Source organism: Miscanthus floridulus, chromosome 8 (genome assembly GCF_019320115.1).
Source record: "Miscanthus floridulus cultivar M001 chromosome 8, ASM1932011v1, whole genome shotgun sequence".
Lineage (NCBI taxonomy): Eukaryota > Viridiplantae > Streptophyta > Magnoliopsida > Poales > Poaceae > Miscanthus > Miscanthus floridulus.
Window position 1 is genome coordinate 202,553,005 of NC_089587.1, and position 24,463 is coordinate 202,577,467.

The 24,463-nt window shown below is 48.4% G+C and overlaps 3 protein-coding genes across 3 annotated transcripts in view; 2 read left to right on the forward strand and 1 right to left on the reverse strand.

Annotated features, from left to right (window-relative positions):
• The first annotated feature begins 2,520 nt into the window (after nt 1–2,520).
• Nucleotides 2,521–8,046, forward strand: LOC136477941 (uncharacterized). Its single transcript, XM_066476216.1, has 7 exons — nt 2,521–2,940; nt 3,045–3,140; nt 4,474–4,894; nt 5,133–5,223; nt 5,635–5,971; nt 6,056–6,204; nt 7,348–8,046. The coding sequence occupies exons 1-7, from the start codon at nt 2,602–2,604 to the stop codon at nt 7,862–7,864; spliced, it is 1,950 nt and encodes a 649-aa protein (XP_066332313.1). The 5' UTR covers nt 2,521–2,601; the 3' UTR covers nt 7,865–8,046.
• LOC136477943 (protein RMD5 homolog) overlaps nt 6,748–24,463 on the forward strand; it is a 57,110-nt gene continuing 39,394 nt past the window's right edge. Inside the window, exon 1 of the mRNA XM_066476220.1 lies at nt 6,748–6,852. The gene's annotated coding sequence lies outside the window, so the exon portion shown is untranslated. The remainder of the gene's footprint in view (nt 6,853–24,463) is intronic.
• On the reverse strand, nt 8,948–10,999 carry LOC136474618 (uncharacterized). Its single transcript, XM_066472175.1, has 4 exons — nt 10,972–10,999; nt 10,705–10,880; nt 9,956–10,138; nt 8,948–9,415 (listed from the first exon to the last, which is right to left on the reverse strand). Exons 1-4 carry the CDS (start codon nt 10,982–10,984, stop codon nt 9,188–9,190), a joined length of 600 nt encoding a protein of 199 aa, XP_066328272.1. The 5' UTR covers nt 10,985–10,999; the 3' UTR covers nt 8,948–9,187.

The following is a 24,463-nucleotide window of genomic DNA, read 5'->3' on the forward strand; positions in this document are numbered from 1 at the left end:
TGGTGTGTGGTTTATGATATTGCTGAGGGATTTTTATTAAAAATTTATAGTACTTATCTTTATTCTCATTGAGAAACTCACTTATGATCTTTTTTTTTTGCCATGCTAGTAATGTATATTACCTCTTCTTAATGTGTGATTGCCTGTGGTATGTAGATAATTAATTATATCTCTAATATAATAAAATTCAGACTATGTTTACGGAAATACAGAACCTATCTACATTCCAGCAACCAAATTTCATCGCACTGTAATTTTACAGCTGTGAGATCTTGCTGCTCAAATCATATAGTTTAAACAAGACAATGCAATTTCAGGTAGTAGAGATAACATTTTTTGCTCAGTTTGAGTCAAATGTCACTGGAAGACAATTACGGCCCGTTCGCTGGTCTGAAACTGGCTGAAAAACACTGTTCCGGCTGAATTGTTGTGAGAGAAAAACACCGTTCCGGCTGAAAAAAGAAGTCGAACAAGCTGAATATGGGAATATAGGGTAAGCCGAACAGGGCCGTTCTCTTCTTTCATTTACATAATGTCAGAGCTTAATGTATGATATGAAGCTGAAAGACTTTGCAATGTCAACTAAAAGCATATTTTTTTAGAAGAATAAATGATCCAACATATTTGCGCTTACGCTATTGGTACACAGCTGCTTTTCATGTCCTTGTATTCGTTGATACAAAATGTGACTCCATTTCTTTTAAATTGATTGAAGTAATTAGGCAATCAAACAAATCAATTTCTAAACATCGTAAATCCCACACGGAATCACCACGGCTGGCTCAAGATGGCGCGGTTTTCTAGTGACCATCGGGTCAGTCAAAGAGCGCTCTCTCACCCAAAAAAAAAACATAGAAGAGCTCTTTCCTTTCATCCTCTCAGTCTCAAAAAAAAAAAAAGCGTCAAATTGACAGTTTATTTCATTTTCTTGTTAATGCCTTCATTTTAAATTAAGATGTTTAGCTTTTTCTAGATACACTATTTGTATATATAATAAAAGCTAAGTATTTAAAAAGTGTCTTGTAATTTAGAATGAAGAGAGTTCTTCGTTCGTTTCAATGACGTTGAACGACTATCTCCAACAATGGCACGCAAAATACAAAACATATTTCATGTTTGGGTAGCGCTACAGGCAAAGGGTTTAATACCTTATTTTTTTTCTTCTCCAACAACAACACCCAAAAGAAAACCATTTCTGCAAATGGATCTCCAGGAGAGAGGATACTCAGATTTAGGTTGTGTCTCTCTTGTCACCTAAAATGGGTCTCATGTACATATACTCTATTGGAGACCAATACAGTACTGTCGGAGGCCCATTTTGGGTTTGGGTGCTCTTATGGGTCACTTGTTGGAGACAGTCTAAGCATGGCAACAAAAGCTTGCATTGCTGCCTCTCTGACTCTCTACCCGACCCATAGTATATAAGAGCCTATTTAGATACACATGGCTTGTTACTAATTGAGGTTAAAAATAGCTCAAATTAGCTATTGTTGAGTGGTTAGTTGGCTAACAACTATTTGAAGACTTTTCTAAAAAAATAGTCCACCTATTAACTCTCATATTTAGACACACTAGAGCTAATTTAGGGCCTGTTTGTTTCCGGGATGCCGTATCGCGCGTTCGCGTTTGAGCGAACGCGGCTCCGAGGCCGCGTTTTGGGAATCGCCGAGCCGCGTTCATTTTCTGCCGTGAAACGCGCGAGCGCCGCAGACCGTCCAGCGTCGTTTTCCGCGCATCTCGGTCGTCAACGCGCTTATGAGCGGAAACAAACAGGCCCTTAGATTAATTTTCATGTAGCTGGCAATTAGCTTTTATATCAAACGTGCCCTAACAAATGAAGTGTTAGTAGACCCTCATCCTCTATGGGGTATCATGTCGCACTCTGGCGATGACCCTGCGTATCCAAACATAAACAATGTCTACATCTACGAACCATAATAAATTATTTGATTTTTATGAATAAAATAAATAAATAATGCTACTAACTATAAATCATTGTCATAACGTAATTCTCTACACCTAAAAAGACTAACGTCATCATCTACCCAGTGATATCAAATCTCGATCTACGTTCTCTGCTCATGCGCACGTGTCAGATACGAATCATCCTCCACTTGGAGCTCACGTGTCCGCGTCCTGTCCGGTTTCGATACGAAGACTGGACCCACATGTCCGAGTCTGATACGAAATCTTCAAAGCTTAGCGTCTGCGTCCAATTATCGAGATTCAATACAAAAACTATGTCCCCGGTGCAACGTACAGGCGTATATCTAGGAACGCAATAAAAATCCATTTTTACTAACTCTAATGAAAAAAGAATAACTACACCCCCCCCCCCCCCCCCCCCCCCCCCCCCCCCCCCCCGAAAAATATATCAGAAGCCAACTCTAGAGAGCCCCCGTGCTTCTGTTGTATCCCAAAAAGGCAAGAACAAGAAAGAAGAGTAGCCGACCTTCTTGGGCCGCAAGACGACCTGCGGAACCGCCTGCCCCCGCACAAATACTCGCATCTCCTACAGCTGTTTTGATCGAGACGGACGGACGGCCAGCCAGCCAGCCAGCCTTAAACCCTACCCAATCCAAACCCACACGACTCACAACCATGGCCGTCGCCGCCGCCGCGAAGGCAGCGGCCGCGGCCGTCTCCGCGGGGGGCGCCTTCGCGCTCTCCTCCGAGCGGGCCCAGGCCGACGGGGGCGGCTCCACCTTCCGCTTCCCCGGCTTCTACTCCTCCGCCCCCGCCCAGGCCCCTTCACCCGCTGCGCCGCCGCCCCAGCAGTCCCCACCGCCGTCGGGCGGGCGGCGCGAGGAAGCCTCGGAGGAGGCGCCCAAGGTTTCGACTCAGCACCCTCGCACGAGTGCCGCGGGCTTCGACCCCGCGCCGCTGGAGCGTGGGGTGGAGGCGCTTAACCAGCTCAATAAGTCGTCGGACCCCAAAAAGGTCGGCATTTTCCGAGGGGCTTTCTCGTTGTTTCTTTTCCTTATTTCGTTCTACTGGCGGGTTTTGACTGGGGGCTGTTTTCAACCGTGGTTGTGCTTGTGCAGCTGTTCGAGCTTATGAAGAAGCGGGAGGAGACGCACCAGCAGGAAATAGCTGCGAAGAAACTCGAGTTGCAGAAGGCACTGTCCGAGATCGAGCTTGTGAGACATCTCTCATCCCATCACTCTGTTGGCCTTCAATTTGTTGGTTATGATATTTTGTACGAAGGAATTATCACTTACTCGAACTAACTTAATAGCTGCAAAGCCTTTTAGTCCCAAGCTCATCTCGTCTGGGGTAAGCAGTAAGGAGCTAGTTTGGAGAACATTGCATGAAAAAATATATAGTTTCGAGATTTAAGATTACAAATGAGTAAATGACGATTCTGTGCCCTCCTGGAAACTCCAGAAATGAGCATCACAAGTTCATAATTGCCATGGATATAGGACCTTCAGTAATGTGCTTCCATATCCATAGTGTTTGCATTCCTGTTTATGACTGGTTTTATTCTGTGCTGCAGTTAACAAACTGCTTCACATAACTCTTTATTCTTGAAATCCTGAATTGTGTGGCCATATTGTGCGGATTCTGACCTTCTTGACTGTCTGCAACACAAATGTTGGTGATCAACATACAACATCTTAGATTTACTTAGTCATTACTGCTCCTATTTTTGCAGTATTTTACAAGTCTGTCAGAATGCTATTGATTAACTTGAACAGAGTTTATGTCTGTGTGTTGGTTCTATTAAACATTAAGTACTTCATTCAGATCATGTCACCCTTATTTATTCATTGAATAGTGTGGATCTGTGATGAAGGGGTTGATAAATTGATGTTTACTGTTGCATAATTTCTCCAGTCACAAGTAGTCACTTTGCACACTGATAGTCTCCATAACATAGTTTTTTCAAGACAAATCTCTTTCTTTTTTTATTTTCATATGACTGACCTGAAGGGCGGGCCTGGTGCAAGCGGTAGAGTCTTACCGCCTGTGACCGGAAGGTCCCGGGTTCGAGTCGCGGTCTCCTCGCATTGCACAGGCGAGGGTAAGGCTTGCCACTGACACCCTTCCCCAGACCCCGCACAGAGCGGGAGCTCTCTGCACTGGGTACGCCCTTTATATGACTTACCTATGTATTTGTAAAAATATTTGGTGAAAATGAAATAGTTTTGCAGCAAGCATGGAAGATACTTGTTTTTTATTGGAGGGGTTTTATACTTTTATTACATTTGTATAGATTGTTTCATTCTCATAATAAATGGTGTGATATTAAGCTACTCCCTCCATTTTAAATTGTATAAGTTGTTCTGGCTTTTCTAGGTACATAGCTTTTGCTACGCACCTAGATATGTCTTAGTACATAGTAAAAGCTATGTATCTAGAAAAGGCAGAATGACTTAAAATTTGGAATGTAGGGAGTGTACTTTTGATTTGTTAAGTCATGAATTATATTGTGCTCAAATTTATTTTGTAACATGAGTCATTTTGTAGGAGCAAAAACGGGTGGATTTCGAAGAAAGGAAAAAACTTGATCAACAACGAGCTAAATTTAAGTCGCAGACGGCTCAGTACGAGGATGAGCTAAAAAGGAAGCGACTGCAGGCTGAACATGAGGCGCAGAGGTTAAGGAACCAGGAGCTCGTGAAGATGCAAGAGGAATCTGGGATTAGGCTAGAGCAGATCAGGCGGGCAACTGAGGAGCAAATCCAGGAACAACGGAGACAGACAGAGAGGCATAGGGCCAATCTAGAGCAGGCGACCCTTTCAAAGAAAGCCATGGCAGAGGCGGAGGGGAGAATACTAGTAACAAAGCAAACTGAAGATGTGAAAAGGCGATTGCTTTTGGAGGAGATAAATGCTGACAGGGAGAAGTGGATCCAAGTGATAAATACAACCTTTGAGCATATAGGAGGTATGCCTTACTAAGTGAATAGTTCTTTATTGGACCTTTTTCTGCAGTTCTCTTAAGCTGTTTACAATGGTTTGTGTTAAATAACTTGGGTGATTTGATAAAACTTCCATAGTTATTACTTGCAATTAAAACTGGTAATTGGATACTATATGGGTACCAGCATAATGTTACTCTATTTTTACTCCTATGTTGTATCGACATCTTTGTTGTGTGATATCTTATTTCCCTTTTTCCCTAGGTGGTTTGCGAACGATCTTAACTGATCAGAATAAGCTAGTGGTAGCAGTGGGAGGTATAACAGCACTTGCTGCAGGGATATACACAACAAGGTAAAGTTCATGGTGGTCTATGTTTCAATTTCTGGATTTAGTTGTGTGGTTCACTCACCATAACTCTGCTGTTTCTTACTCTGCATTGGAGCTCATAAGTTACTGAATTAAACTGCTGCTGTGTATCCATCTCAGCTTTTAAACTCAATGATGAATACGAAACCAATTGTGGTGCCAGAGTTACATCTTAAGCAATATACTGGTTTGAATTCTAGTAGTCACAGTATGATTTGTTGCTCTATTTCTTCTAAATTTGTCCCTTTGTTTGCTTTGGATGATTCCTGTATCTACCATATTTTGTTTTAAGACCAGTGCATATATTTCAAATGATGCAAGAGGAATCTGCACAAATGAACATAATTTTTGTTTTCTGCTTGATGCCCTTACATAGATTCACATATTTTTCCCCAGGGAGGGTGCAAGAGTAGTCTGGGGCTATGTTGATCGGATTCTAGGTCAGCCATCACTGATAAGGGAGTCATCACGAGGGAAATATCCCTGGTCTGGCTCCCTCTCACGTGCTACAAGTACCCTGACTAGCAAATTGAAGAATGGAAGCAACCTAGGGAAGGACGGGAATGGATTTGGTGATGTTATTCTAAATCCTTCTCTCCAGAAGAGGGTGAAGCAGCTTGCTAATGCCACGGCCAATACGAAACTTCATCAAGCACCTTTCAGGAACATGCTTTTCTATGGGCCTCCTGGCACAGGGAAAACCATGGCAGCACGAGAACTAGCTCGCAATTCTGTATGTTTCATAGACCATACCTATTCAGCATTAATAAAAATGTTTGAAATGCTACTGTCCCACTAATGTTGTCGCCACTTACAGGGATTAGATTATGCACTAATGACTGGTGGAGATGTTGCACCATTGGGATCACAAGCAGTCACCAAGATTCATCAGTTGTTTGACTGGGCGAAGAAATCTAATAGGGGTTTGCTCCTCTTCATAGATGAAGCAGATGCTTTCTTGTGTGAGTAAGTGAAAACAAAATCTTCAGATACTTTTCTTGTTTGAACCTCCATGGCACCATTTGAAGTTTCAGCATCATAACATGGAGTCCAGAAATTCTCTTCTGTTGCTAGCTTATAGCGATATTTTCGTGATTACCAAGAGGGTTCAAATCTATCATTGTTGACTGTTATGATGTTATTTAGTCATTCATCTATCATAAATGATTTTGCAATAGAAATGCGCGGCTCTATAACTAATCATCTATAGCTATAACTAATCACCAGCTGTTCGGTGACTTGAAATGTATAGAGAGGGGGGCAGTTAAGCAGTGAAATTAAGTACAACTTCTCTTTTGTGTGTGTGGGGGTGGGTGGTGTGTGTGTGTGGGTGGGTGGGTGGGGGGGGGGGGGTTGGCTCCACCATAACGCCCACTGCACTTATTAATATTTTTGTAGGCCCCGTTTGGATCCTTGGAATTGAATTCATTTTAATATAATTATAATTTAGACGTATGAAGGGCAGGGCCTGGTGCAAGCAGTAGAGTCTTACCGCCTGTGACCGGAAGGTCCCAGGTTCGAGTCGCGGTCTCCTCGCATTGCACAGGCGAGGGTAAGGCTTGCCACTGACACCCTTCCCCAGACCCCGCACAGAGCGGGAGCTCTCTGCACTGGGTACGCTCTTTTTTATAATTTAGACGTATATTAATTAAGCCAATATGGATTATATTTGTATATTATTGTTGGCTATACAAGAGAGATACTTATGTGTTGCATTTCTATCGTAGGGGAGTGAATTGAAGAGCGTGTTATAAGTTGCAAAGTAGAAACATAGAATTGTGATCTATAGAACCAATTTCCATCTCCCACCCTATGAATTTGAGATAAGCTTATATGTGAACTTTGGAAAGTGGTGGAATATCAAATTCCAAGCCAAATAACCTAATTTATTAAGTAGATTTCAATTCCTCCAAATGAAAGGATCCAAACGGCCCCTAATAGAATTGTATTGCACCAATGATTTTCTGTCATTGTTATATTTGAGTGTGCTAAGATCCAATTATATTTCAGGCGTGTTTTCTTGCCCTGAACTTGCAAATTGTAGTATTCTCACCCTTAATTTGCAAACTGTAGTGTTGACATCTCAGACTGATTTTTTGTACCCTGCAGACGGAACAAAACTTACATGAGTGAAGCTCAAAGGAGTGCCCTGAATGCTCTCCTATTCCGCACAGGTGACCAATCCAAGGACATTGTCCTTGCACTTGCCACCAACAGGCCCGGTGATCTTGACTCTGCTGTCGCTGACCGTATTGATGAGGTCCTGGAATTTCCCCTGCCTGGGGAAGATGAGCGATTCAAGCTCCTGAAGCTATACCTGGACAAGTACATCATCAAAGCTGGTGACAAACATGAGAAGAGCTGGCTCCGGTTCTTCCGCCGCCAGCCCCAGAAGATCGAGGTGAAAGGCATCACTGACGACCTGATCCGGGAGGCAGCGTCTAAGACCCAGGGCTTCTCTGGTAGAGAGATAGCGAAGATGATGGCAAGCGTCCAGGCCGCTGTCTACGGGAGCAAGGACTGCGAGCTCACCCCAGGCCTGTTCCGTGAGGTTGTGGACTACAAGGTCGCTGAGCACCAGCAGCGGAGAAGATTAGCCGGTGAGGAGCCAAAGCAGAATGCCTAGGTTGACCATTTTTTTTTTCCATTCATCCCCATTTTGCCGTGGCATGTACTGTGATTTTTCCCGGGATAGATTGCTTCATCGGGCAGGCGTTTTCCATGCCCCGTGTTATTCTTTTGCTCCATTCACCCTACTAGAGGGTCTTCGGTGGTAGGCGATGGTAACTTGATAAGAGATGAGGATTACATGTGGCTTGTGATGGACACTTTGGCGATAGGTCACACCCAAAAGGCTGGCCGTTTTGATGCATGATACTTTTTGGTGAGTCTTCTATCTTCTTACTAATTGCTTGTAATAAAATGGTCTGATTTACTGGCAAATAATCGGCAGTAGCTGTAATGGTTTCGGCATTGTTTTGCACTTTTGTATCTGTATCGTACGGATCTGGCCGTGAATGAGGCCCCGTTTAGGTCATTTTTTTATTTTGGCTACTGTAGCACTTTCGTTTGTATTTGGCAATTAGTGTCTAATTATGGACTAATTAGGTTTAAAAGTTTTGTCTCGTGATTTCTCACTTAACTGTGCAATTAGTTTTTTTTTTCGTCTACATTTAGTACTCTATACATGTGCCACAAGATTCGATGTGACGAGTACTGCGCAAAATTTTTTGGAATCCAAACAGGCCCTGAATTGAGCAGTTTCGTCCACCCATGTTCGGCGGCGCGCGCCGCCGATAGGTATACCGTATACGTGACATTCTCTCACCGTAGATGCAGCATTGTCATTTGTCACAACCAAACGGCTAAACACGCCTAGCCGGCAAGCCCCCTTGTTCTCCAACCGGCTCCCAGGTGGCCAGGTCATCGAACCGCCTGACCCTAACCGATCGCCACCGTCTCCAGACGCCAGGCATGTCATGGCCACGAGCCCAGTGACTCAGGCCTGACGGTTTTTTTTTGTGACAGATGCCTGCCATCTTGCTGGACGGCGCCGCGACTTTGGCGGCAGAGGCAAATCTACGGGCAAGCGAATTGGGATTTGTAAATAGCAAACACTGCTTACCCGTAACAAATTTTCCAGTACAGTTTGCACTTGACAACTGGGCGTCACGTTGAGGCACTCAACAGTGCAAAGTTATAACACAACCGTTTCAGTAACAATTACTGCCCTCGACAAGTGCGAGACATCTCCCCCCAAAATGCTTTCACTCGTATTTATAGATACAATCCAGACAAAAGATCTGTTGTGTAGTTCTAATTTTTTTTCAGACATAAGGTTGCTGTATTCAGATCAGCTCGTGGCGCTTGACAAGTGGAAGAGATACAGGCAGAGGCAAATGCCAAAACACAGTTTAGCTACAATGTGCTGGCAACGCCCAACTCAAGCTCATTCAACAGAGCCACGGCTCCCAGAGACGTCGCACTCGTCAAGCAGCGCTAGGATGTTGTGCTCAGGCGCGCTTACGGAGGGCAATATGGCACGCCTTGGAACTGCGGATCGTGACCTAGCACTGCTACTGTCAGGCTCGAGCTGCGACCCTTCCTTCACGACCTGCAAGTCTGTTCTCACCGTCGTACTGACTGAAGACATTTTCTCCTTCCATATCCTCCCATCCTAGCATTCATCAGACCATCAGCCAATAAAACCAGTAAGGGGAACAAGTAAAGTCTGAAAGATCCGATGCTTTGCTGTTAAGGAAATATTGAACTTCAAGCATACAAGACCAGACTGATAATCAGAAAGGTAAGATGAGATCTGGCAGTTTGCTGTTCGCACAACACTCGATTCTGCAACTCAAGGCAGATCGCTAATATGATTAACACTTAAGTCTGCAACACAAGAAAGATTGCTAATATGGTCTGCATTTGATACTGAAAACACCTCCTATCCTCCTATCCTAGCATCCATCAATCAATTAGGACCAATTAGGCATCAATAAGTTTGCACCGAATGATGCTTTTGCTACAAGGGAAATGATAGTTCAAGCATCGAGTAACTAAGATTCCTAAAATGGTTTAACACTACATTCCGCAACAAAGAAAGTTTCCTAGTAACGTTCATCGCTGAATGCTGCAAGACAAAAAAATTACTCTCCCTATCAACAACGTGATTTTCTAGAGTGATTTTTCAATAAGCACCAAGAGGATGGCTTACATGCAGTATAGATGGCTCAGGAAGTGGGCATTTTACTGGCTCATCAAGATTGGGAGGTTCCACAGGGTGCTCCACCGGCTTGAACTCAACGCCAACCTCAATACCGTGAGGGCTCTCTGCAGGAACAGCTGCTGGATCAGATTCTCCTGTACTCATGCTGGGGGCCAACGTCTCGACAACCTCCTGCAGGATGAAAGCGGATTTCCCATAAATTAGGCGAGACTTGATCACAGTAAGGTCCAATTGCACAAATTCACTAGGGTTACTTCTGATGCTTGGCTTTAGCCAACCAATAATTCCACCTGACTACATAGTAATTGTAAAATCTCTCATGAAGAGATTTATAGTGAGAACAAAAGCACACAACTTTCCCCAATTTTTGAGCTGCAAGGCCATTCAAATTCAATGGAATGCCAGAAAAATAAAAGATAACATAAATAAAATCCAACAAAAACGGCAAGCTAAAACCATCCCGATCAAGGAATCAGAAGAGGAACTAAAAGGTGAGATACCGAGTCTTTGAGACAGCAGAATTCTCCCATGAGCAAATAGGGGGTCAAATGAAACCAGCCCAAATCTGACCCTTGCACGGCTTGAAGAAGCTAAGCTAACCTACTGTTGACCTGATATGGTTATAAACAAGCAGATCCCTTCTTGGAGTTGGGGAAGTAAACTACAGCAGAAACGACATGGAAGTACAAAGTGGGGCATGATAGGGAAAGGAGAAAGAGGGCGAGGAGAGAACTCACGGCCACGCTCTTGGAGCGGCGGTGGGCGCCGGCGGAGAACCTGGAGAAGATCCCGACCATCGTCTCCTCGGCCCTCGCTCTGGCTCGAAGCTTTCTCTCGGAGTTGAACCTTGAACGAAGCAGTCCGCTTTTCTTGTCCGCAGGGAGCACTGATCGATGCACTAGCAGTGATTGACCTGTCCGAGTGGTTTTATTAAGGAAAAATTGGTTCAACAGCAACGAAAGAACTTTCCGTAAAATGAAAAAGATCGTGATGTAAAATATCACCGAAAGACAGCATCGTTATCTCTATATAGCATTTTATCACGGTGGCACAGCAATATTGTGAAATCCACCTCCAAACGTCTAATAGAAAGAAACACGGGGTCCTACTCTTGGTCCTCCTCGGTTCGATGTGGAGCGCCCGAGCACCAGCTCATGCTCCTCCTCGCTGTCGACGGCAGATGCTCAAGCAGAATTCCAAAGTTGTCGCAGGGTCGCACGAGGTGGTCGTTGAGGAGCACGGCAAGCTGGTTACAAGCGAGACACGGTGCGGCGAGTGTGGAGTGGTAGCGACAGCGACAACCTCGCCGCCCGGCATGGGTAAGGACGAACCTTAAGAGGAGGCGGCCAAGGCCAAGAATTTGGCACCAGCGCTGCAGTCGTTCGCGTCGGTGTTCGCGGACGTCGCAGACGTGGTGCTCATGGTTCTTGCGAGTTCTTGCATTCTCGAGGGAGTTGAAGCTATCCTACAGGACACCAGAGCTCCGAGATGGACTCACACACCGCAGAGAACGGCCACGGAATAGAAGAGAACGTCATGGAGGTAGAGTGTCGGGACCTAGACCATGGCAACGACGCGCTGGGCTCATCGCCACGGGTGCGAGCTCTACACGTGGTGCATGTCGAGAACAAACACTAGCTACACCTGAACGAGCGTTGCGCTGCCTCTTGGCCCGCACTGCCGTGGCTGGCACCAAAGCTACCCCCTACGTGCGCCCCTAGCCAAAGGACGACGCCACCGCATAGGCCGCCTCGAGCGCGAGGCCGACCACACTCGTGGACCACAATTATCAGCACGGTGCATGCCGTTCCGCCGTGCCCCCAACATGCGTGCACAAGCAAACCGCCAGCGGCGGCATTGGCACGGGTGCATGCGTGTGTAGCGCCGGCCGGCTCACCTAGGAACGCCATGACCCAGTTGCCAAGCGCTAAGAAGACAAGATTCCGTGTGTTCTAGTTGTCGAGAAGCAGGAGAGGAGAGGAAGTTGAAGATGCGGCTAGTGATAAAGAGCATCACGGACCTGGGCATGCCGTCGCCTATTGCGCCGACCAGGCCCAGCGCCATGAGCACCGGGTTCGCGTGCATGAACACCGCCAAACGACAACAGCGCCAACACCAAATTCTTGGCCTTGGCCGCCTCTTCCGGAGGTCCGTCCTTACCCATGTCAGCCGGCGAGCTAGGTCGTCGCTGTCGCTGCCACTCCGCACTCGTCGCACCGTGTCTCACTTGTAACCAGCTTGCCGCACTCCTCGACGGCCACCTCGTGCGACCCTAAGACAACTTTGGAATTCCGCCTAGCATCCGCCGTCGGCAGCGAGGAGGAGCATGAGCTGGTGCTGGCGCTCCACATCGAACATGGGAGGACCAGGACCCAGCATCTTTTCAGGTGTTTGGAGTTGGATCTCACAACGTTGCTATCCCACCATGACGGAATGCTAGATAGAGGTAACGGTGTGTCTTTCAGTGGTATTTTATGTGATGAGCGTCTTTCAATGGTATTTTAGGAAAGTGGAGTTCTTTCGGTGCTATAGAACCAATTTTCACTTTTATTAATCGATCTCTCTTTTTTTCCTACGTTTTTAGTGAACTGATTATTAATTAGTACTACTAACTAACATTAGAAATAAAGTGGGTGACAGATAAAATGGGCATCTTTTAAAAGCGACGTGCCATGTTATTACTTTCGAGATGTTTATATAGCGTATAAATAAACCGTGTGTTTGGATTGAGGGTTGGGGTGGGATATCCCGGGTTGGACCTAGATGGGCTGCTGTTTGGTACTAGGGTCGGGTTGAACTAGGTCGGACCCAGATGGAATATGCCCTCTAGATGCGGGTTCATCTGATTCCTCCGAATTGAGGGGACCGTGCGGGTTCAATTGGGTTGGGCAAATCGAGCTCGGATGGGGAGCCGCTGCAGCGCATGGACGGATGGACGAGGAGCCGCGACATGGCAGCCCATGCGCTCAACGACGCGGGGGATGATTCGCCGCGCGAGGGGAGGACCCACTGGCGCGGGGGAGGACTCGCCGACGCGGTCGCCGGTGCTAGGCGCAGTCGCTGGATGCAAAGAGCAATCAGAGGGGAGAGAACAGGGCAAGGAAGAAGAAGACCTAGACAATGACATGTGTGCCCCATGTGTCAGCGGCTCAATCCTTCACAACCCAGCACTCCAACCAAATAAAAAACGGGTTCGACCCATCCCTAAAACGAACCCTCTAACCAAACAACAAATGGGTCCGACCTATCCCTAAAAAGTGGGTTGGGTCCATCCCATCCATTCTCATCCTAAAACCAAACACGGTAAAAGAATAGCATTCTGCCTCGGCAACTCGAGGAGACTAGGGACCTGTTTTGTTGAGCCATGGTACAATGCTTGAGCCATGATAAAATTAATCTCAAATTGTAAGATTTAATTATTATGTAAAATAGAAAGCCTATAAAAAAACTAGAGTTCTATAGCAGCATAGGTAAATTTTTCCTTGTCTATATTTAAAACCAAGACGGTATCTGATTTTTCATTAAAGATCTGATCGGCTTGGTGCCTTCGTACGTCCACCGCCTGACGCATGCGTACGTCGCACGGCCGGGTCTCAGGCCCCGTTTAGATCCAAATTTTTTTGGATTTTGGCTACTGCAGCACTTTTGTTTGTATTTGGTAATTAGTATCTAATTATGGACTAATTAGGTTCAAAAGTTTCGTCTCGCAATTTCTCACCCAACTGTGCAATTACTTTTTTTTCGTCTATATTTAGTACTCCATGCATGTGCCGCAAAATTCGATGTGACGGATACTGCACAAAATTTTTTGGAATCTAAACATGCCCTCAGTCTCATCAACAGCCAGCGCGTGTTGCCAGCGGCGGCCGCCGGCCAGCCAATCGGCCTATTCGCTGGTTGGTTTCTAGGCTGGTTTGGGCTGGCTGGTGCTGGTTTGTTGTGAGAGAAAAACACTGTTGGCTGGCTGGTTTGGGCTGGCTGAAACCAACAAGCGAACAGGGTGAATGTGCGTTGCAGCTAAACCTGGAAATGGTTTGGTGTGAAACCGGTGGTTTGGTTTCTTATTTGGGCCTCTATGGTTTGGATGAGAATGGGCTGAATAGTCTATTGACCACAACAGCTAGTGCGTGCTGCCAACAGCGGCCGGTGGCTAGCCGACGTGTGTTGCGGCTAAACCTGGCAATGGTTTGGTGTGAAACCGGATTTTCTGATTTGATTTCTTATTTCGGTCTCTATAGTTTAGGTGAGAACGGGCTTAATAGTCTAATGGGCTGGATCGGTTGACCACGACAACTAGTGCGTGTTGCTAGCAGCGGCCGCCGGCCAGCCAACGTGCGTTGCGGCTAAACCTGGTAATGGTTTGGTGTGAAACTGGATTTTCTGCTTGGTTTCTTATTTGGGCCTCTATGGTTTGGATGAGAATGGGCTGGATAGTCTAATGGGTTGGTTCAGTTTGGGTGGTAACTATATTGGAGTGGTTGGGTTTGGGCTAACAGTGTGAGAGGAAAAGGATTCTCGAGCATAAAGCGCTTCCTCCGGATTCCCGATCATAAAGTACTTCCTCCGTCTCCCGACGCCTCTCTCTTGACTCACCCCCGCCTTTGAGTCCTGACGTCTCTCTCCTGACTCACTCCTACCTCGACGATGCCATGGCGGCGGGCTCCCAATGCTAGGACATCGTAGTGGAGGCAGCACCGTGGTGGCCTCTTCGAGATCCCTTACCATCCGATCTGGGGTGTCGACTCCTCCTTCCATGGGCTTGGGTTCTCCACCATCGGTGACCGACCTAGGTACGAACGACTCCTCCCATGTTCTTGAATGAGGAATGATTCTAGCTGTGTGTTCTTGTTCCTTTCCCGTCCTCTTCCCTGCATATCAGTTTGAGCATGCTGTTGTGGCGGCCGTGACCAGCACCGGAGATCTTGGCGGCTGTGATCTTGGAACGATGTCCTATCTATCTTTTGATTTTCAAAGTACCTAGTTGCAGGGATGTGTTCATTTGCTGCCTGTTGCAGGCATAGTCTAAAGATGCAGCGATGAGTTTGCTTGCTAGCTGTTACAAGCGTAGGGAGCAAGTTCAGCCCACACACAGGTTTGGGTTCAAATAGCATAGTGGACTTGGTTGGTGTGGTTGGAACAATCTATGTCCTGTTCGCTTGGCTGATAAGTCATGGCTGAAAGTACTGTTGGTTGATTTGTTGTGAGAGAAAAATATTGTTCGTTGGCTGAAAAAGTACGACTTATAAGTCAAACGAACAGGGTGCTAGTTGGTGGGCTGGGTTGGGTTTTAAGGTTGAGCAACACTAATGGTTAGGGGTGGGTTCAGATCGGACTTCACACCACTACCAGATTTAGGGGGGGTTTGGTTGCTCCTCCTAAACTTTAGTCGTTGTCCCATCAGATATTTGGCACATGTATGGAGTATTAAATATAGACTAATTACAAAATTAATTGTATAGTTTACGACTAATTTGCGAGACGAATCTTTTAAGCCTAATTAGTCCATGATTTGACAATGGGGTGCTTACAGTAAACATGTGTTACTGATGGCTTAATTAGGCTAAATAAATTCATCTCGTGGAGTACTGACGAATTCTATAATTTATTTTTTATTAGTATCTGAACACTCCATACAACAATCTCATATGAGACCTCCTAAATTTTAGTCACTCAATCAAACACCCTCTGGTTGTGGCCAGCACCGCTCGTCTGCTGGCCAACACGCTACCGCCAGCAAGGCCCGTCCCTTGGGCAGCACTGCCTGTCCCCTAGGCCTTAGCCCTAGCATATGTGCTACTACATGGAAGAAGACCCTGACAGGGTTCGATGAGGGATGCATGCAGGACAAGCCGAATTTTTTACTATTTGGCCCTTTTTCGAAAGTTTCTCACAAATAGACCCCTGGCGGAAAGAATTCTAGAAATGGACCCTTGGCTCGACGCTAGAGTGACTGGCACCGAGCTCGGCGCCACGGTCACTAGCGCCGAGCTCCTAGGGCAGGGGGCTCGGCGCCAGAGTGAATGGCGCCGAGCTCGGCGCCGAGCCCCCTAAATATCTGTCGTCCCACCTTTCTTCTTCTCCATCTCACCCTAGCTGCCCCTGCCCATGCCGTCGCCGCTCCACCGCCGTGCCCGCGCCCACCCACCCGTGCCGCGCGCGCCCGTGCCCGCACCGCTGCTGCTCCGGCGGCTGAGCCCATGCCCTCACCGCGCCACGTCATCTCTGCTGCTCCGGTGGTCGAGCCCGCACCCTCGCCGCGCTGCGCTGCCGCTACTGCTCCCTCGCTCGAGCCCGCACCGCGTAGACGTGCCCTCGCGCCGTTGCCCGTGGTTGGCTGCAGCGCCGCGCCGCCACGCCCTCCACCACCGTCCTCGCCTTAGCCACGCCTTGGTCTCCACCGGTGGCCTCGGCCTCACCCCGCCTTGCCCCCTCCACCGCCGGCCTTGCCCCGCCTTGCTGTCGTCCACCGCTGGCCTCGCCTTGCCAGGCCTCCCGCGCCCGTCGAGCCGGACTCGCCGCGTGTAGCACCGGGCACCCTGCAGCCGCCGCGCGCCACCTCTGTCGTCGGTCGTGCCACCGTGGGCCTGGATCTTCGCCTTGACCTACGCCCGTCGTCCATCGACCCAGAAAGGTAAAAAATATGAATATGCAATGTACCTATTTAGTTGGTGTAACAACCCAAAAAAATCCGCACACCAAAAATTCCAACTACAAAATTTTTCTGTTTTTAACCCCATGTGATGATGAGTGACATTTGTAGGAGCTAACCCTAAGTGTTGCATTAGTCATAAGCATAGCATGTCACTTGTTGTATAGGTGTGTGTTTAGAATCCCTAACACCTACATTCTTGCATGCATTTTAATTCTAAACAAGTGAGTTGCTTTTTATTGATCTTTTGTTGTGCAAATAAAAGAGAAAGGAAAACAAAATAGAAGAAAGAATAAATAAAAGAGAAAGGAAAGAATAGGGAGCAGCAGCAGCCCAGGCCTACTTGGCCTTGTGAACCAGCCCGCCTGCCCTCCCACACGCGCACGTGGCCCACGAAGCTGGCCCAGCAACGCCCTACCGCCTGCGCGTGCACAATCCACTGACGAGCCAGACCCGCCTGTCAAACATCACGCACCGCATGCCACCGCATCAGGACAAGCTGACAAACGGGCCCCCTCTGTCAGCTGCCCAGCTATAGCGTCATCGTCTTCCCCACGCTCCCTCCACCATGCGACCAAGAGCCAACCGTGGAGCAGGCGTGGGCTCGGGGTCACGCAAATCGCATGACCCTATTTTCCCCTTGCGCCGCGCCTACGCTACCGCACACGAGCCATCGGATGCGCTCGGCGCATCACCACCGCCCATCGTTGTCCTCCATTGAAGCCCTTGGAGCTCGGCTATAAAAGCCAACGTCCATGAACCTAACCCTTAGCCCGTTCGCCGCCGCCGCTGGTGGCACAGCACCACACCGTGTCAAGTCAAGAGAGAGGGAGGTGGGAGAAGCACGGAGGAGAAGGAGGCCGCTATAGGGAGGAGCTCACCGGATCTAGGAGCGCCGCCCCGATCAGCTACAGCGACGTAGCTGCTCGACACGGCACTACATCGCCTCATCACAGCCTCGCCTTGCCACTGCACCGCCATCCTACCGCCATGAACCCTACGGTGAGCCAACTTGCTGAGACCACCTCCCTAGCTAAATGGAACGCGCACCACCATGATTGAAACCTTGCTAAAGCTTCGAGCTCCGGCCTAGCCCAACTGGTTAGCTAGGGAGACTGCCATGGCCACACGTACCAAGACCTAGGACGCGCCGTGCGTGCTGTCATCAGCCAAAAGGAGGACCCCAGCCATGACATAGTACATTGGAGCAGGAGTGCACATGCACGAGCACGATCACCATGGCCGAGAGCACAACCATGGTGAGACCACCGCGTCTTCTATGTCATGGTAAAGGCAACATTGACACATCGACTGGCCCCGCCATGACGAGAGTCACGCCACACTCACCTTAGCCAAGGAAGAAGCCCACTGGAGCCCTGTGTTACCACATCGCACCTTGTCGGAGCGCCACCGCCTCTGTGTTGCCCTCACCACCATGGCCAGAGCCATCGGGAGCACCAGGATCTCCTTCAACACGCCCACCATGGCCGTAGAAGCACCGTGGAGCACACATGCTTCTCCAACTAGACTCTCGTTACCACCATAGCCCTGTCCATGCACGCCGACGGACCTATGCTGCCGTTCACCGTGGTTGGGACCCTAGGAAGCCCCAGCCGCCACCTTGACCCCACCACTGCACTCACTGAGGCTTGGCGACACTTTTGCCTACCTTAATCGCGCACTAGTACCGCCCAAGAGGCTCACCGGTGACCTCATCACCGGCGGAAGCCTCGTCGGGGAAGAGGAGGGGATTTTCCCCATGTCGACCACCCCGAGCAACTTCGATGAGTAGCTCCGACCATGACCCCTTTGACCATGCCGACCACTCTGACCACGACCACGTCGACCACACCTCGAGCAGCTCCGACCATGACCCCGTCAACCACGCCGACCACTCCGACCATGACCACGTCGACCACACCCCGAGCAGATTCGCCGAGCAGCTCTGACCATGACCCCGTCGACCACGCCGACCACTCCGACCACGACCACGTCGACCACACCCCGAGTAGCTTCGCCGAGCAGCTCCGACCATGACCCCGTCGACCACGCCGACCACTCCCACCATGACCACATCGACCACACCCCGAGCAGCTCTGCCGAGCTCCGACCACGACCATGTTGTGCACGTGAACCGAACCCTAGGAAGGAGTAAGTGGACCAAGTCCTTCATAGACCGGCTCTACGGTCTATGGACCAACACAGGCTGGTTCACCATGAACCGTGCCTCACCTACGCCTGTGGACCATGGCCCGTTAGTGGCCCAGCAAGATGACGTGGCTGCACCAGCATGCGCCACATGGTAGACCAAGGTCCAGCCCGTATCCAAGCTCAACCGGCCCAGTTTGGACCCGGCCTGTATTGACCATTGACCAGTCGACGTTGACCGTTGACCGGGGCCACATGTCAGTGACTGTGATTCATTGAACGTTGACTCACTAGTTGACTTGATGTTCACTTAGACTGGACCCACATGTCAGTGACACCATCAGTAGGACCCACCTGTCAGCCAAGGTTTAGCCCTAATAACGCCATGCTGACGTCATACCGACGATGTGACCACGCCAGCGTCGGGGACCTCGGTGATCTCTCCGACCACTTCGGCGATCCCTCTGACCACTTCGGTGACCTCTCCAACCACCTCACCAACTGTTTCACCACTCCAAGTTCCCACACGTCACGTGAACTAGTCACAGCATGGCACGTGTCAGCCCAAGATTAGTTCAACCTTTTTCCCATTGAACAGAAATGATTGAAACTTTGGAAATTCATAACTAATTCATACGAACTCAGAAAAACACCAGACCAGGACCAAAATTCATCGAGCCTTACGCAATGAACCCATGTTTGAGTGCATCTGGCTCTTTCGAATTCTTATTGCTTCTTTATGCTATTCTATAGATGTCGCTAACGCGACTATAATGCGATCGTTTGCAGACTCGGAGGAGAACCAGATGGATGAGGACCGAGAGTACCGTGAGGAGTACGGAGATGACTACACTGAAGGTGCCACATCCCACCCAATCTCGTAGCACCCATTATGCATGGCTTATGTAGAACTACTATTGCTTTACTTTAATGTTATATACACACTATGATAGGAATTGCATGGTAGTATGCTTTCTTGATGGCCTTTACCTTGACACAACCTTACCCCTGCTCACCCTGCTGTTAGGCTAGTCACACGCTCACTACTATACTTTATTACTTATTACTACTACTACGCTTGCATTACAATGATGCATGGTAGGAAACTGGTGTTATCTAGACTATGGGGAGAGTGCTGCGTGTGTGACTTGGGTGCGTGGAGGGTGAGGGTTGTGTCGACTGAGCTAGAATAACGATGAGCCTGGGGCGAGTCTTGCCATGTGGTGCTACCTAGGCACTTGGATATGGAATACCTGTGGTGGGTAAATGGTAATTGGAGGTGACCTTGGGTGTGAACCTCGGAGAGGTGGAGCCTGGAGTAGAGGTGCTGTGGTGGCACGGTAATTGGAAACCATGATGAAGACATTCTGGCTTGGTCATCCCTAAGGACTTACTAGTACTCAGATTCACCGGGAAGCCTTACATCCCACTCGCCCTATATGGTGCGGGACGGTCGGACTACTTGGTAGAGCGGTGCCACTACTGCTAGGTGAACATGTGCAAGGAGATACGAGGTGCGCGGTTTCCCCCCACACCCTACCGAGACTTTAGGAGGCCTTGTGGACCCAGCTCCTAACATCTGAAGGGCCCTAGCTCTGTCTATGACTCATAGTATCAGCCATCCCAGACTAGACTTGGGATGTTCTAGGGCTAAGAGGTAGGGTGGCATCGTTCTAGGCTAGCAAGCGATCGAAATTCTACCTAGGAGATTCTAGACTCCAAGGATGGCTAATCTTGTGGGCATGTAAAACCTCTACAGAGTGTTTGGTTGATCGATCGATACATATGCCGACTTGTCGGCTATGGACCTTTCCTGGGATTCGCTTAAACTAGATAGCGAGATGAGTCCTTCTCTTCTCCCCTCATGAGAGAGTGTCGGTCATAGCCAGGGGCTATGGGCCTTGAGACAGTGCTGAGAGGGAGTTGGCCTGTCGACTGAGTGATGGTGTAGAGATGATGTGGGATGGTATGGTGGAAATATGGTGATGGTGTGGAGATAGTGGTATATCGATCCCAGGATCAAAACCTAGCTCTGGACGGAAATAGGGTGGAATGTGTGTGGGAATGGTGATAAAACCTGACCAACTATTATTATATACTTGATATGCTATAACATAGAAAACCCCAGCCTTATAGGTTCCTTTGGATTATATCCAACTTGCATCTAATTTCCACAAAGCAATGCTCATAGGGTTGGGAGTGGCCAGTACAAATCGTACTGATAAATTTTGGCATATAGGTTCTGCTGAGGAGTATAGCTCCGAGGAGTTTGGCAGTTGAGGGGTTCATTCCTACGCTCGAGTTTGGCTATCTTATCTTCAAGCTGTTCTGAATGAATTCTACTTTTTTTGGATTCCGCCAATGCGGCGATGTAATAATTTATGTATTTCTACACTATTTATTCTCTGATATTATCATTGTATGGATGTGATATTCGATTGGAATTTGGGTAATATGATCTACAACGATCTTATTACACTTCGACTCTATGAATTTCCCTTCACAAGAATCAGGTTGTTTCAGTTGGTATCAGAGCCATACTTGACCATAGGACAAAACCCTTAGAAATGGATGATAGAATAGGACATGAACAACCCTTCTTTCGGTTATATACCGACCCTGCATCTACTTTTATGCAAGGCTTATCTATTTATGGACCTGCTAACACCTGTTCCTTAAAATTTACAGATGGCAACGAACATCGACTGGCCGCCTCTAGGACCGCTACCTCTAGACCATGCCAAGCTTACCTTCAACCTACGTGAGCTCGGGGGATTTGCACAGACCCTCTGCCGAGTTCTCGTCACGTTAGGTGTCCCCGACGAGCTTGTCAAGGTCACCTGCACCGGGAAGCCAGCTCAGGAAGGAGGAATCGAAGGACCGATTGTCACCTCAGTCGAGTTCCTAGCTAGCACTACCTTACCTTCTGTCCTAGCTTTCACCGAGTTGACTATAGAGGACACAGTCAAGGAGGGACTACGAGCTATCTCACATAAGGCACTTCGTAGAGTAATGAGGGACCACTACGAGCACCTAAAGATGACAGAGTTCCGTCTACTTCCCTAGGCCCTCGACCTTAGCCTTACCCCTAGTTAGCAGAGCTTCGCAGCCGATAGAGTTATCTTTGCCGAGGAGGACAGATGCCTTCATGTCTCAGCTATCCACCTACTGGAGCAGGATAGGTACGTGACCTAGCTGGAGTAGAGGAGATGTCAGGACTAGGCCATTCAGTGGGAGTACCAAGAGCGAGACTCACAGGGAGCACAGGAGCGAGCTAGCCTACTAGAGACAGTTGCCAAGCTATAGGACAAACTCAACCGTCATGAAGAAGTCCACAGAACCAAGGTCACGGACTTACAGGACAAAGCCACCAACCTAGGCAATAGGAACTGCTACCTCGACAGCAAGGTCTTAGAGTTGTAGAGAGAGTTGGACAACAAGAAGGCCGAGTTCAACCGCAGAGGAGACAGAGAGAGATCCAAGGGGATTGATATGCTGAAAATCCAATCTTAGAACAAGACCATGACACAGGATCTAGAGGAGTTCAAGAAGAAGGCCATTCATAACCAGGGTCACCTGATCGAGGCACTCAGGCAGAATGAGTACCTATAGGACAAGTGTGAGAGGACATGGCAGGCTTGGCAAAAGTCTGACAAGAATCGCCTTAGGGAGATGAAGGGTATGTGGGATCAGTTACCCAAGGAGATTCACAGCAAGACGAAGCCTAGGATAGAGGAGTTTGAGTTAGCCCCACTCGCCTCAACCTAGACGTCTGCCCTACCCTACCTGGAGCCAAGCCTACTAAGGAGATCGCCGAGGCCTTGAAGTACGTGTCCCGACTTCACAAGTCTGATGAGGAGATCGAGATCGAGAATAGTCGTATCCCAGCTATGGTATACGAGTTAGAGTAGATGACCCTGCGTGGTCATGAGTCATGTCAGTGGCTTCCATAAGTTGTACCCCATGATGTACCCCTTATGAGATGTAATATGAGACCCTGTGCGTAGTACGATTCTCGCAAATCTTCAAGTGTAGCTACTGGAGATGATGCTATGTAATAAAACCCATGTAATGAATGTTTTGGATCTTATTGCATCTTATGGATCTTATTGCTTCTTTGTAATGTGTGTTGGATAGTATAAATATTTTTCTTTAAATCATCAAAATCATGTAATTGTACTAAATTATAAGCACTTATGGCACAAGCACAAAATTCCTATGATCCGTGTTGCAGATGCCGAACCGACGATCTAATCGCCTGATGAACCGTGGACATGCGCCCACTCCCGAACCAGTCAAACCAAATGGGGGGCGTGGTGGCAACAATCGTGGCCATGGCCGTGGCTATGGACGTGAAGGGATACCCTTCAACCTAGAGAATACCCCACCGCATGAGGAGAACATTCTACCACCACCACCACCGACTCTGGCAGAGGTGATGGTACAACAGACCCAGCTTCTTACAGCTCTTGTTGACGGAGCAAACCGTCACAAGGGAGGACAGCAGAATGACTTCCAAAGGAAGCTGGAAGGATTTCTAAAGCTAAGGCCACCTACCTATGATGGCACCGACCTTGACCCACTGGTAGCCGATGACTGGCTCAAGGAGATGGAGAAGAAGCTTGACCTCACTACTTTCACCGACAATGAGTGTGTTGGAGCTGCCACACACCAGCTCATAGGTACAGCACACGCCTGGTGGGATAGTTTCAGTGATTCCCATGAGGACCCTGCCAACATCACGTGGGATGAGTTTGCCGAAGCATTCACTGAGTATCACATTCCCAAGGGTATCATGGAGGCCAAAGCTGAGGAGTTCTGCAACATCAAGATGGGAAAGGACAGGGTGACAGAGTACACCACTCGCTTCACCAACCTTCTACGCTATGCACCTTCCTATGTTGTGAACTCTGAGAAGGAGAAGCTATACTATTATCGCAAGGGACTTATCTCGTACATCAAGCTAAAGTTTGGCAGTATTAAGAGTAGCACATTGCGTGCTCTGGTGGATCGCTGCATCCAGATTGAGAAGGACCATGCTGAAGCTAGAGAGGAGTACAAGGAGAGGAAGCGTAAGCCTGAGGAGTCCTTCCATGGCCATGATCGCAAGAGGTTCCGTAGAGATGCACCATCTAGGGAACGCTCTCGCCACAACAGGGATGACAACCCTAGATCGAGTAGGGGTGGTAGAGGCTACACCACCAAATACTTCTGCCCTGATCAGGATCGTTACACCTAGGACCGTTATGCTTAGGATCGCAACACTTAGGACCGTTCCAACCGTCCCCGCTCAGCAAATGAATGCCCAGCACAGAACCACTCTGCACCAGGCACTAGAAACTGGAAGGCACCTGCGCCAACCCCTACAGGCGGTACACCTTTCACCTGCTTCGCTTGTGGCCAACCGGGTCACAGAGCCACCGAGTGCCCTCAGAACTCAGCTGCTCAGAAGTCTCAGTTCAAGGGATCTGCTACTCGTGGATGTCTCAACCATCTGGACACCGAGGAAGCACAGGCTACCCCTGATGTTGTGTACGGTATGTTTTTAGTTAATGGCAATATTGCATCAGTTTTATTTGACTCTGGAGCAACTTGTTCTTACATATCATCCAAGTTTGCACGAGAGCATGACCTGCCTGTAACCCCACGTGGAAAGCCTATCATCACCAGCTCACCTTTAGGAGACCTAAAGTGTACCC